We start from the raw sequence: 12,534 nt of genomic DNA on the forward strand, positions 1-12,534 counted from the left end.
TGTGTGGATTATGGAAGGTTAGATGGTTCTGCCCTCAGGAAGCTTCCGGCCTCGTTCATAAATATGTGCCATATAGTGCAGGACAGACTACTCGCGTTATAGAAATTCAGAGGAGTTGGAAATCAACAAAAACTGGACTAGTCCGAGAAGGTTTTATGGGAAAAATACCCTTACCCTGGGCTTCGAACAGCGGATGTGATGTGGGTGGGTGAGGCAGCGCGAGAGAGCACTTACGCTGAAGGGACGGTGGTGCCAGCCTCTGTCGCCATCCTGTCATCTTAGTGAAGTGGGAATACGATTACTGGGCCAGTAGGAGCCCAGGTTGTAGAAAGAGCCTTGAAAACAAAGCAGAGGACCAGAGACCTGTGAATTTTTTTTTTAAGCCTAAGAGTGCTGTCACTGGAAATTACTTTGGCAGGGATGTACTTAGGGGTATTCAAGGAAGGAGATAAATTAAGAAACGAAAGTAATCTAAGCCCGAGGAAATGAAATATGTTAAAGTCTCCTGGCCCATCAGATTTACTCTCAGATAACTCTCAGAGGTCAGAGTTACTGCCTCACTGCTTTTGCTTCCTTCTGTTACACCACGTGTATAAATTAGGTTCTTCGTGGGTTGTTTTTTTTAAACTCTAAAATAAGAGGTTTTGGTTAAAATTTTAACCTTTCAACTTCTGGGAGACAACTGGGAAAATTTGATATAATAATCTTACTTCCACGGTGTTATTGTTAGGATTGAAAGAGATCGTATATTAAAAGGGAACAAATCCATATCAGGAGCAAGGTACCAGGAAGTCGCCTTGGATCACCACTGACAGAGAATTGTTTCCACACACCAGCGTCAAAGCCCACGTGTTTCACATTGATACCTCAGCAAACGGGCAAGGTCCTCTCAAAGAGTTGAAGTTTCAAATGTTAGACACACCCTTGGCATTGGCAGGTTTGTGTATACTCCTACAACTACACTGTCTTGTTATCTTCTGTCATAACTGCACACTGTCTTCAGTCATTTCCTGCAGTGACCCAAACAGAGCCCAGGACAGCTGTTTGTATTTGCTCTGCAGTGGGAAGTGGACCAGGGCCATGTGACCAAGAAAGCCAGGCGAGGGCCATCTTTTCACCTACAGATGTTTTAATGTGCTTAACATTATCCAATACTAGCAACCAAGATAGTCTAAATACCACAGCGGGATCTGATTAGCTTTTTCAGATCACTGCCTTTATTTGCTGTTTGCAGAAAAGCTTAATCCAGTGCTACAGATCAGGCTCCCTGCCGAGCTCCTGGGGGGTTCTCTCTCGTTCTTTGTGTTCACAGTGGCAGGAATTAGTGAGAAGATTCCTCCTCCTCCTGAATTAAAGCTATAAAGTAGTAACTATAGTAGCAAGGGATAAAGAGAAGAAAGAAGTCCCAAGGGGAAAGAAAAGACTGTCTATTCATACTAAAGAGTTTCCTTTTTATATACAAAAGCGAAAAGTTTTTCATATAAATTCATAAATATTGACCTTGCTGTCTCTCTAGTCAGTGCATAGCTTAACTTTTATTAGGTTTGGTTGTAACTACTTTGCATGAATGTAGGTCGTATTTTTCATTTTTATCTTATTTAATGAAACACCGTTTTACCAGAAGTACATTTACTAACCATCCTAATGGCCTTGATTTCTTACTCTTTTCAAGGTTGTATACCTTTTACTCATGAAATTTCCAAAAGAAGTACCACCACCAACCAAAAAATGAAATAGAAAAAGATAAATTCGAACTTTCTTCATTTCTGTGAAGTTCATATGCTTACCAAAAGCACAAAATTTGAATTATGCGTAATTCACATTATAACTTGCAATAAACTGTAATATTAGAGATGCTTTATTTTGATTTTTAATGAGCTTATGGAATTAGACCATGAGCTTAACTATTGCAGAAACATTACCGTAACTCTTGGCAGAAAAAGGAATACTACTTGCTTTAGAAATTAGTTTAACATTCAGAACCTAATAGTTACATTTATTTAAAAAAATATTTTTACAGATTTTCAAATTTTCCAACATTTTTGGAATGTCATACTTTCATAAAATATTAAGCTCTTTTGAGGAAAAATAGCTATAGACAAATGGTGATCTATAATATCATGCTTTAGTTTTCTTTTTGGAAACAACAATAATTTTTAGGCTTTTAATAGGCATAAGGAATGTTTTTGGTGAGACAACTGAAAAAGTGTAACCATATAGAGTAGATCTGCCTCTTATTTTGTAAATAGAGAAGATCTCATTTACATTTGAGTGGGCATAGTAAGGACATGGCCAAGAGTCCCAACCAATATTACTTTTTTCACAAATCATCCTGATTGTGAGTAGTCTCTATATTTGTGTGTGAAAAGAGAGATTAGTTTAAATTGTTTGGGGTGCTTTAACCAAATTTTATATCTTTTAGAGTTCATGATTGTATAATGAAAAAGCCTAGGCTTTGCATAACTCAGCCTATATCAGGAAATTGTATTTGAAGAGCAGCTTTTTGCCTTCACTCTTTTAGTTTGCATTGGAATGAAAAGGGGATGCTTGCTTGTGTCTCTGTTCGACATCACGTAAGTGGTAGAACAGCTCTAGATTTCTTTTTGTCTTTAGTAGGGAAATATTCTCACAACACCTGATGGTGCTTGAATTTTGATTAAATTTTTTTGTAATCAGAGGCCCACTCAAGATATAACTTAGGCAGCCGTCAAAAGCAAGTAGTCTATAGCATCATAAATACTGCAGTCTGGGACTTTGAATAAATCGGAGATAACAAGCTTTTCCCTGAGGGTGCTAATTCTTGTACACTTTATATCCTTCAAAAATATCATAGTATTTCTTCTTTGTAAAGTTAACTTATTTCTGAACTGAAATTTGAGTAGCACACCTTACAAATTTTATGAAATACAAATACTTTTAACAGGTATAATATCATGTGTGTTGAAACATAATGAAAGATTTTGCTTTTACTTAATTACATAATTAACTAGTATCCATAATAAAAGAATTTGCTCTGCTATCTGACATACAGAAGAAGGGCTGTTCTGGTGATTTTAGGTGGAAGTTAAATACTTTTGTCCAAATATACAGTTTAGATAACTCATTTGGCATAAAGTTGCACCAAACTTGTTTTATCTTATTATACTATAGGTGAACTTACTTTTTAAAATCAATTGTTTGTAAGCTCTTGAACCTCTTTCTTTTGCAATCTTATTTTCATCATCTCTTTTTTCATTTTATCGTCTTGCAGCAGATTAACCAATACTTACAAATATTTTAGACTTTCCAGTATTTCTGGGGAAATAGTTTTACTACAACCTTCTGTCTCATTTCACCAGTAACTCATTTATTAAAGAAAAGGGATTGGTGCAATAGTTAATTGCTACTTCGACACACCTCATTTTCTTTATTTCTCAGAAACAAAAAGCTAACAGACTAGAGCATAGCCTCAACTTTTTGGAAACATGCAACTTTTACGACTTTAAAATATAATTGGTTTCTTTGTTTCCTGCATTAAAAACAAGGAGGAAAAGCTGAAGTCTGCCCAAGCCAGGTGTTTCTTGTTGGCAGCCTGCTCCCTAATGACTCTGCTCTCCAAGAGCAGCTGCCTACTAGTCAGCTTTGTATGGCCTATTGTTGCCGCACACCCCTCGTTAATACACATGCTGCCCCGGGCAGACCCGGAGAATGACATCAACTTGCTTATCTTAGAAACCTACGAACCTGACCGAGTGCTGAGGTTGGCTTGCATCTGCCTGGCCAACTAATTGTGAGCTTTCTGGCCTATGATTGGCTGTTATTCCACTTGGTAATAGGTTAAGCAAAGACATTGCCATTCCATCTGCTCAACCATTCATTGTTCTTCTCGCCTGCCTGGAAGTCTGCAGCTAAAATTGTGTTAAGGAGTTACTGCTGAAGCTGCTACAGAAACCAGTGTCTTTGTATGTTTCTGCTAATGTGAGTATCTGTGCTACCTGGTGCCTCGGAAGGTGAACTTTGCTAAATATTCAGAGCATGAATTTGAACTCTTGTAAAGGATAGAAAGCACCTTAAATGAAAGCCTACATGTTATTACATAGTGCCAAAATATTAGAAAAAATTATTTCTGTAAACTATGTCTGTGAAGCAGATTTTTTACATTTTTATATTCTGGAGTTGCACTTTCAGCTTCATGAACATTTTCGAGGTGTTAGGGCATGGCATGTAATCACTTGGTACTTAAAGATAAGTTGTAACATGTTCTGATATTTTGATAAACAATGAGTTTAGATTTTTATCTTGTCACATTCTTAATGTTTCTTAAGGTGTCACTGTCAGATCTAGTGCTGTAAAATGATAGTAAGATTTGATAGGTTTTTCTATTGTCTTAAAAATCTAGCCTGGGGAGATGGATTGATACGGGTAGGTGTTTGAAACAGCTCGTTTTAAATATGATTAAGCGTTCAGTTGCTTTGTCAGCAGTTTCAATATTCATGCGTATTTTCTAATTTCTTCTCTCCTGCCTTTTTTTCCCTTTGCGTTAGCTTCAGTTATTAGATTGAAGGTGTCATTCCAGGACCTCCTGCTTTCAAGAGTTCTGTAATGGGGGAGGGAGGAGGACACAAAGACTTTCATGTATCTGTTGGGAGGGAAAGAAAGAGCGTAAAGGGTTAAAAAGAGGTTTTCATTTCTACCACATGCCCTATTGTGTGAACATATGCATAAGTCTATTGAAAGTTTTCAGAAGATGGGCAGGCCACCAGTTGCTGGTCTCCTGCAGTTCCAGTAGACATCTGTTGCCCCAGAGCATTAACCAATCTGTTCAAAGGGCCATCCTTCCTTTGTTGGCTAGAGGGATGCAGACAACAGCACTCACTGAAATACAATGGTAATTAAATACACAGAGACTACAGCAGTAGGTATTTATTACATATTCATTATTTTATTTTCATTGTTCTCATAGTATTGCCATTTGGATAACAACCAGAACCCAATTTATGGCATTGTAACTTTACATTACAAACAAATAAGTTGATTTAACAAGTTTATGGTCTAATACTCCTGATTAATATGAGGCTCTTTAGAATATAAAAAATTGTTTTACTTGATTTGGGGTGAAGGATTATCCAGGTCATCTAATGAGAACTTTTAGAAAATCTGCTCACTAAACAGGGGAATTTGTGTGTATGCAACAAATTTCTAGTAAATAGCCATTATATCATAAACCTGCTTTCAGCTAACATAAAGTGTTTTTGCCAGTTAATATAATTAGTTACCATTGATCGTCATCTACAAAATTACCATGAAAATTTAGTTCTTTATCAACAAATAGTATTATTGGATTTTTAACGTATTATGCTTTTAGCAAGAAAAATTGTTTTGGTTTCCAATACAAGAGAGAATCTATAGGTTTGTAAATGTAGAAATCTGTTTCAGATTATATTTTTGCCCAATACTTTTTGTTTTCATGAATATTGTATGTAAAGGCCAATTACAATGGATCCCTGATATAAAGCTTTAAAGTTAAGCCATATTTATTGGAGTTTTTTAATAACTATGGGAGTATAAACACTGACCTACTTTGTGTGTGAAACATTGTCTATGCTGTTGCTTTATGAAATGAGGAAAAAAGTTAATAGTTGATTAAAGATTTATATACATTTGCATCTGAGTCTATGCAAAACTTAAAAGTCTAATAAATGGTTTAGAAATTAGGGAGAAATTATTTTCTACCTTACATGTAATAAATTTTGTGATGTTATTGGAGTCTTTGCTATCTTTTCTGTTTCAAAATTATATTGATCATTTTTAAGGCATAAACAAAAATAAAGATCATATACCATTCTTTGTCCTAAGATTTGTTATAATAATTCCATGTTAAGTTTTACACACTGAATTACATTAACAAGTACTATAAAGAAAATATTTTATCAGTTTTTAAATCTTAAGACTAGCATTTAATTTTTTATTGAATGATTTCAAGATACTGCCAAATTCTTTTTTTCTTTTTTTCTTAAGTGCCATATTAAGTCAGGGCAATCTTTTACTAATTACAAGTGGGTAAGGAAATATTCTAGAGGTTAAAGTTTTAAAAACCAAATCTTTGCCGTTTGGCTCAATACAAGTAAGGTTATTTCAAATTTGGACTATGTAATTGAGAAAATATATGTGGTGTACATGCCTGGTAGTTGAACCTCTTCATTCTTATTTGTACTATTTCATATTTAGTCTTGTTGATTTCTAGGGACTAAAAATTATTTAATCCCTGCTTGTTTAGTACAAAATGGCATTGGATAACTTTCTCTGAGGTAACCAATGAAATCTGGAAGATGAAGAGAGGCCTGTCACTGTGAAAAAAAGTTCAGTGAGAATATTTTAAAAGAAAAATTATTTTGTCTAACAAAATTAGATGTTAATTTTTTAAAAAGTAGGGTAGATCAAACTTATATTTATTTTTAGTATTAAAAATCATAGTAGCCCAATTATTATAAACTTTTTATTCAAATAGTATATATAAATTATATGAATTATCATAAGTTGAAGGTGTGTGATATTCACTAAATACATTTGTATACAAATGAGTTTTATTAGGTTTAATATCATGAAAAGCAAACAACAGATGATCCCATTTTTTCTCCCTGTTTTATCCTTTAGCCACATAATCACATTGTATAGCAGAGCAGATTTACATCAGCACTTTTTTGTGTTAGACTGAAAGTGATGTAGAAAGGTTTAAATACTTTTTTGGTGTGGATAATTTTCAGTTTAAAAACTTTACACTATCTGGTTTTGTTTCTTTGAAAAATGTGAAAATTAAGAATAATTTTACTTATTCTTTAAACACAATGTTTCATTCTAATACTCTCCACTGGCTGTATTTTTCATAAAGCATTCATCTTGTTTGAAACAGGCCAAAAGAAAAACACTACAGCTCAATATTAAAATAATATTTCCTAGTTCCATTCATGGATTTGGTCAGTCAGTGAGCCATTATCTTGAAGAATTATCTCACAACAGCACTTATGCAAAACCCAAACTTTTCAGGGGAGATCACAAATGTTGCCCGTTAAATACGCTTCCTGCAGTCAGCGCAGATTGTGGGGTTCACAGAACAATGATGTCGGAGCTTCCAGATTGGTTTGGCAGCTGCATTGTTCTCGGAGGGTAAACCAGACGCACTTAAGTCCCAGTCTCTTTTATAGGCTTTTGTTCATACCAAATTATTCTTTCACTGTGCTAGCATTCACGATGGCATGTTAAAAGAGTGCAGCTTAGCAACCAGCTTCTGGTTGCCAGGCAGCCCAGCTTCCAATAGGTTTTCCTTGTTTAAGATACTTTTGGTGGGAGCTCTATGAAGGCCACAGTGCAGATTTTTCTTTTAACTGTATCCCTTTATTAGGATGCTGTTGTGATTTGTTACTTGCATTATGGTGTCAGTATATTACAGTAGTTAATAAATCACGGGGTGCAAAGATTTGCTTTCAAAATCCCTTCCTTTAATTCTGAATAATTTGGCTCATGCATATCCATATTAATAGAAAAAAGCTGAAATGAATGCAGATTCATAATGGAGCAGATGTATGTAGAGCTCTCCTAAAGAACATTTCTTTTTATCACTTGTGCAATCAGGAACCAGGAGAGTTTGATGGTTCTTAAAAACTAATGAATGCTATATTAGTAGAACAATGGAATTAAAGTTATCTGTCTTCTCAGGAATAAAACCTGAAGAAACTCCTGTGGAAGTGTGTAGGAGTTCTACACTGAAGGAATTTTAAGTGTATCGTTATCAAGCTAAAGATTCCATGTCTCTTCTCTAGTATTTAGCATAGTTAATATAATTTATTTCATTATGTAGAAATACTTCACTCTCTAATAAGTTCACCAAGTATGCATTCAAACGTGTGACTTCCAGAAAATCACTTAGCATTTTCTCTTCACATTTATATAATAGCTCCTTTCTAGTGTAAATAAGATGTTGAAGAGCTTTAGAGGAAAATGTTTTTCCGATTTTCTTTTTTACGTTATTTAAATAGGTGTTTTATGACAGTCTCAAATTGAGCTACCACTGGCTTACTCGTGTTATCCGTGGATAGATCACTGGAATTGCCTTAATAAGTAAACTACTGCTGTGAATTTAGTTCATACAGTAAAGCATAGGAGAAATAATTTTATTTTGCTAACTTGTTCGTGGTAGAGAAATAACAATTATTCCGAACAGACTTTAAGGAAAATAGTGAAACAGCAAAAGCATTTTAAGCAGTAAAAGCATTCCTGTAGGGAAAGGTAGGAGAAAAGATGACTTGTTAAACAAATGCAAATAATAATCTGATAGGATATAAAAATATTCTCTACTATAAAATTTAAGAAATTAAGATAACATTATTGAATGTACTTGTTTGCTGCTGATTTTATGTGAAATACTTCGTTTCTCTGCTTTCTATAAATGTGCATAGAATAAAAGAGCTTTTTTTCCCCCCTAGAATGAAATAGATGCAGTGTCCCTGGCCCTTAGTAAGGTAGCTTAATGTTAAAATTTGTATTCTGTTTGCGTTCAGTATTCACAAAATAAAGATTATTAGGACAAAACTATTCTTCTTTTAAATGGAATATAATTCACTTTGTAATTATTTTATTCCTTGTTGGCTATTGGAGAATATGTGCTCTTCATCGCAATGCCTAAATTATTTTTGGAACATCTTTAGATTGTTGTCAAGCTTGATCCAAATGAATAATTTTTCAGTTATAAGTTAATGTTTTACTTTCATTTCACATGACTTATTCTTTAAAAGAATTTTTACAAATTTGTATGTGTTCTTTTAGAGAAAATGTATAACCTGTCGTAGGGTATCTAAAACAAGCTTTTTGATAATATGCTACGTGTCACTCTAGAACCATAGCAGTGGGAAAGCCTCTTCCCTCAAGGTTTGAGAAGGAGCATGGTATGGTGGGAAAAGCATGAGATTTTTAGTCAGAAGAAAACTGGGTAGAAAAAATCCAGTCTCACTTCTTATTTATTTTGTTGCCTTGGATTACATAGACTACGTGGCCTTTCTTTTTTTTTTTTTTTTTTTTTTTTTTGAGGAATATTAGCCTTAAGTTAACTGCTACCAATCCTCCTCTTTTTGGTGAGGAAGACTGGCCCTGACCTAAGATCCGTGCCCATCTTCCTCTATTTTATATGTGGAACGCCTTCCACAGTGTGGCTTGCCAAGCAGTGCCATGTCTGCACCTGGGATCCGAACTGGTGAACCCCGGGCCGCCAAAGTGGAGCGTGCAAACTTAACCACTGTGCCACCAGGCTGGCCCCATACTTGGCCTTTCTGATCCCAAGCTGCTTCATCTGAAAAACAGGGCATGATACTGTCTTGGCAAGGGTGTTAGGCAGGATGAGCAGATGTAGACAAAACACAAAGTAGGTATTCAGTAGTTTGGTAATTTCCTTGCAACTTCTCTATTGAAACAGAAATGAAACAGTAAATATGAAATTCTAAATATTTTATATTTTTTCTCTAGGAATACGGGGTGCTTTGCATTCAGGAATACAGAAAAAACAGCAAAGTGGAGTCAAGCACACGTAGCAGCTTCATGGGCTTGAAGGATCATCTGGGGCATGACCGAGGCCACCTTTGTGTGGAGAGCACTGACCCACATTCAAGCACATCTGTACCTTGGTCGATGGTAGAGAAACCAACAATGGATAAAGCTAATTCCGGGAAGGAAGAAAAAGAGGTGTCCGAAGAGAATGTGAGCTCTGGGGACTCTGAAGAAAGCACAAATTCTGATAACGAGTCAGAACAATTGGGTAGCATTTCAGTAGAGCCATGCTTATTAACCAAGACTCACAGGCAGCTCTGTCGGTCTCCCTGTGTAGAGCCTCACGTTCTCAAACGCACTGAAATTTTGCAAGACTTTAAACCCGAAGAGTCCCAGGCTACGCCCAAGGAAGTGAGGAAATCCCCTGACGTGCGAGAATACCAAACAAAACTGGAGTTTGCACTTAAGTTAGGTTATTCTGAAGAACAGGTGCAGCTTGTGCTAAACAAACTTGGTACTGATGCTTTAATCAATGACATTTTGGGAGAACTTGTCAAACTTGGAAATAAAAGTGAGGCTGAACAAACAGTCAGTACAATTAACAGTGTGATGCGGGAAACGTCTTCCCTGGAATCTCAGCGGTCCGAGTCTCCGATGCAAGAGATCGTAACAGATGACGGGCAAAACCTGAGACCCATAGTTATCGACGGCAGCAACGTGGCAATGAGGTGAGTGGGGAAGTCTTCACTAATCCTTGCCAAAACGTCTTGTAAAAGTATTTCCAATTTTGTGACTATTTCTCTCTTCTAACAGCCATTCAAGTCAAGATGATTCTGCATTCCAACATCAGCTTACATATTTCTGTGTCTTTTAGTTTTCCGTCTCTTCGCTTCCAGGGCGGTCAGCCATTCTCACCCCATTCGTCCCTAAATAGAGACCCCTTTTCCCCAGATATGTCTCTTTTTTTCCTCATCTGGCTAAATTACTGTGGTATAAAAATTAGCGTATGTTCCTGGTTTAGTGTTATCCACTAGTTTTAAATGAAGAGCTTGAGTGTGGTAATATTCAACAATTTTGGTATCTAGTCAGATAAATAGTTTATTTCTACATGAAGTGAAATAACCGTAGGGAAAAAACCCAATTCTTTTAGAAAATAAACTATTTGTATTGGTTTGGGAACAAGTCAAAGCTATGGTTTCAAATTTTTTGTTCCATTTAAGAAATGTAATTCAAAAATAATTATTTAGGGGGCCAGCCTGGTGGCGTAGCAGTTAAGTTTGCGCTCTCCACTTCAGCGGCCCCGAGTTTGCTGGTTCAGGTCCCAGGCGCAGACCTATGCACTGCTCATCAAGCCACACTGTAGCAGGCGTCCCACATATAAAATAGAGGAAGGTGAGCACAGATGCTATCTCAGGGCCAATCTTCCTCAGCAAAAAGGGAGGATTAGCAACAGATGTTAGCTCAGGGCTAATCTTCCTCAAAAAAATGAAAATAAAAGTAATTATTTAGGAACTGGAGGAAAAAAAAGCAAAAGCAAAACTTCTAATGAAATATTTTCTTATGAGTTTTGATGGCTCAAAATTTAGAGTGCATCTAAATTCAATTAGTATGGCGTTAACTGCCCACAATGTTCAGAACACTGAGGGGATGCGAAGATATATAAAGGCATCAGTTCTTCCTTCAGAAAGCTTAGAATTTGATACATTGTTTCTCAGAAGGTGATCTGAGGATATCTAGCACAGAATCATTTGGGAAACTTGTTAAAAATGCATGTTCTAGAGCAGCACTTTTAAATGGAAATATAATGTATGGCACATGTCATTTAAAATTTTCCATTATCTACATTAAAAAGTTAAACAGGTAAAATTGATGTGAACAATATATTTTATCTTGGCTAGTATAGCCAAAATGTCATTTCAACATGTAATCGATAAAAAATTTTATTACTCCTTTCATATTGTCTTAAAATTAGGCACCTTACACCTACAGTACATCTCAAATCGGACTAGCCATTCTTCAAGTGCTCAATAGCCACATGTAGCTAGTGGCTACCATATTGGACAGTGTGGTTCTAGAGACCCAGTAAGTCCACACAGAGACCTACTGAGTCCAGATCAAGGTGTAGCCCAGGTATCTCCTTCTGTAACGGTTATGCCTGCTAATGATGATGCATACTGAAATTGGAAAACCAGTGTTTTTAATAGGTGATGGCAATAGGGTAGGAGAAGGACCAATTTGTAATCCTCAAAATAACCTTTTCAGGTGGAAGTAGTATTGTCTTTCTTTCATTTAAAAGCAAATGAGACTTTCAGGATTTAAATTACTTGCCCAAGATAAAACTTAATTCAAACCCCAAAATGTCTGACTTCAAAGTCTATACACTTTCCATCATATAATGAAAGATAAAAAACAAATTGAAAAGGTTCCTGCCAGATCTTACAAGGCCTTGAATGCCAAGCTAGAGAATTCAAACTTGGCTCTGATTCCAAGGTGATTGAAGATTTTTGAGGAGGGGAACGTCTCGAGCAGAGTTGTGCCTTACACTGATAATCCAGCAGTGATGTTTAAAGTGGATTATAGGAGGTAGGAGATCAATTTGGATGCCAACAGCCATTTCTAATAGGATAAAGAGGGCCTTAAATGTCATGGAGGTATGAGGCGTACAGGTGGCCTTGAGAAATCCTTCAGTACAGTGACCTCTCTGTTGTTTAATCTTTCCCCAACTTGGCCACAGAGTGATGATTTTTCTTACAATAATCCAGAACTAGTGAAGAGTTACCTTAGCAGAGGGATAATATGTAAGGGCACAACGCCATGAATTCCCCCAGGGAGAGAGTAAAGAAGGAAGGTACGAGGTCCCGGAGGAATGCCTACAACCATAGCCATGTTCCAGAGTCCCCAGAGGGGGCCCTGAAAATACCCCTTCCAGGGTTCTACTCTGGGAGAATCTGATTCTAGGCAGGCTGTGGTAGAACCCAAATGACTATTTTTTTTAAAGTGCCAAGGTATTTCTGATGCATC

General features: G+C 36.3%; 1 protein-coding gene across 4 annotated transcripts in view; it reads left to right on the forward strand.

Moving 5' to 3' along the window:
• ZC3H12C (zinc finger CCCH-type containing 12C) overlaps positions 1 to 12,534 on the forward strand; it is a 64,614-nt gene that overhangs the window by 25,166 nt on the left and 26,914 nt on the right. For all 4 annotated transcript variants that reach the window (XM_023644761.2, XM_070272753.1, XM_023644762.2 and 1 more), the window contains exon 2: positions 9,493 to 10,241. In XM_023644761.2, the coding sequence (XP_023500529.2) occupies positions 9,493 to 10,241 (749 nt within the window). The remainder of the gene's footprint in view (positions 1 to 9,492; positions 10,242 to 12,534) is intronic.

The sequence above is a fragment of the Equus caballus genome, chromosome 7 (assembly GCF_041296265.1).
Source record: "Equus caballus isolate H_3958 breed thoroughbred chromosome 7, TB-T2T, whole genome shotgun sequence".
In the NCBI taxonomy this organism is placed as follows: Eukaryota; Metazoa; Chordata; class Mammalia; order Perissodactyla; family Equidae; genus Equus; species Equus caballus.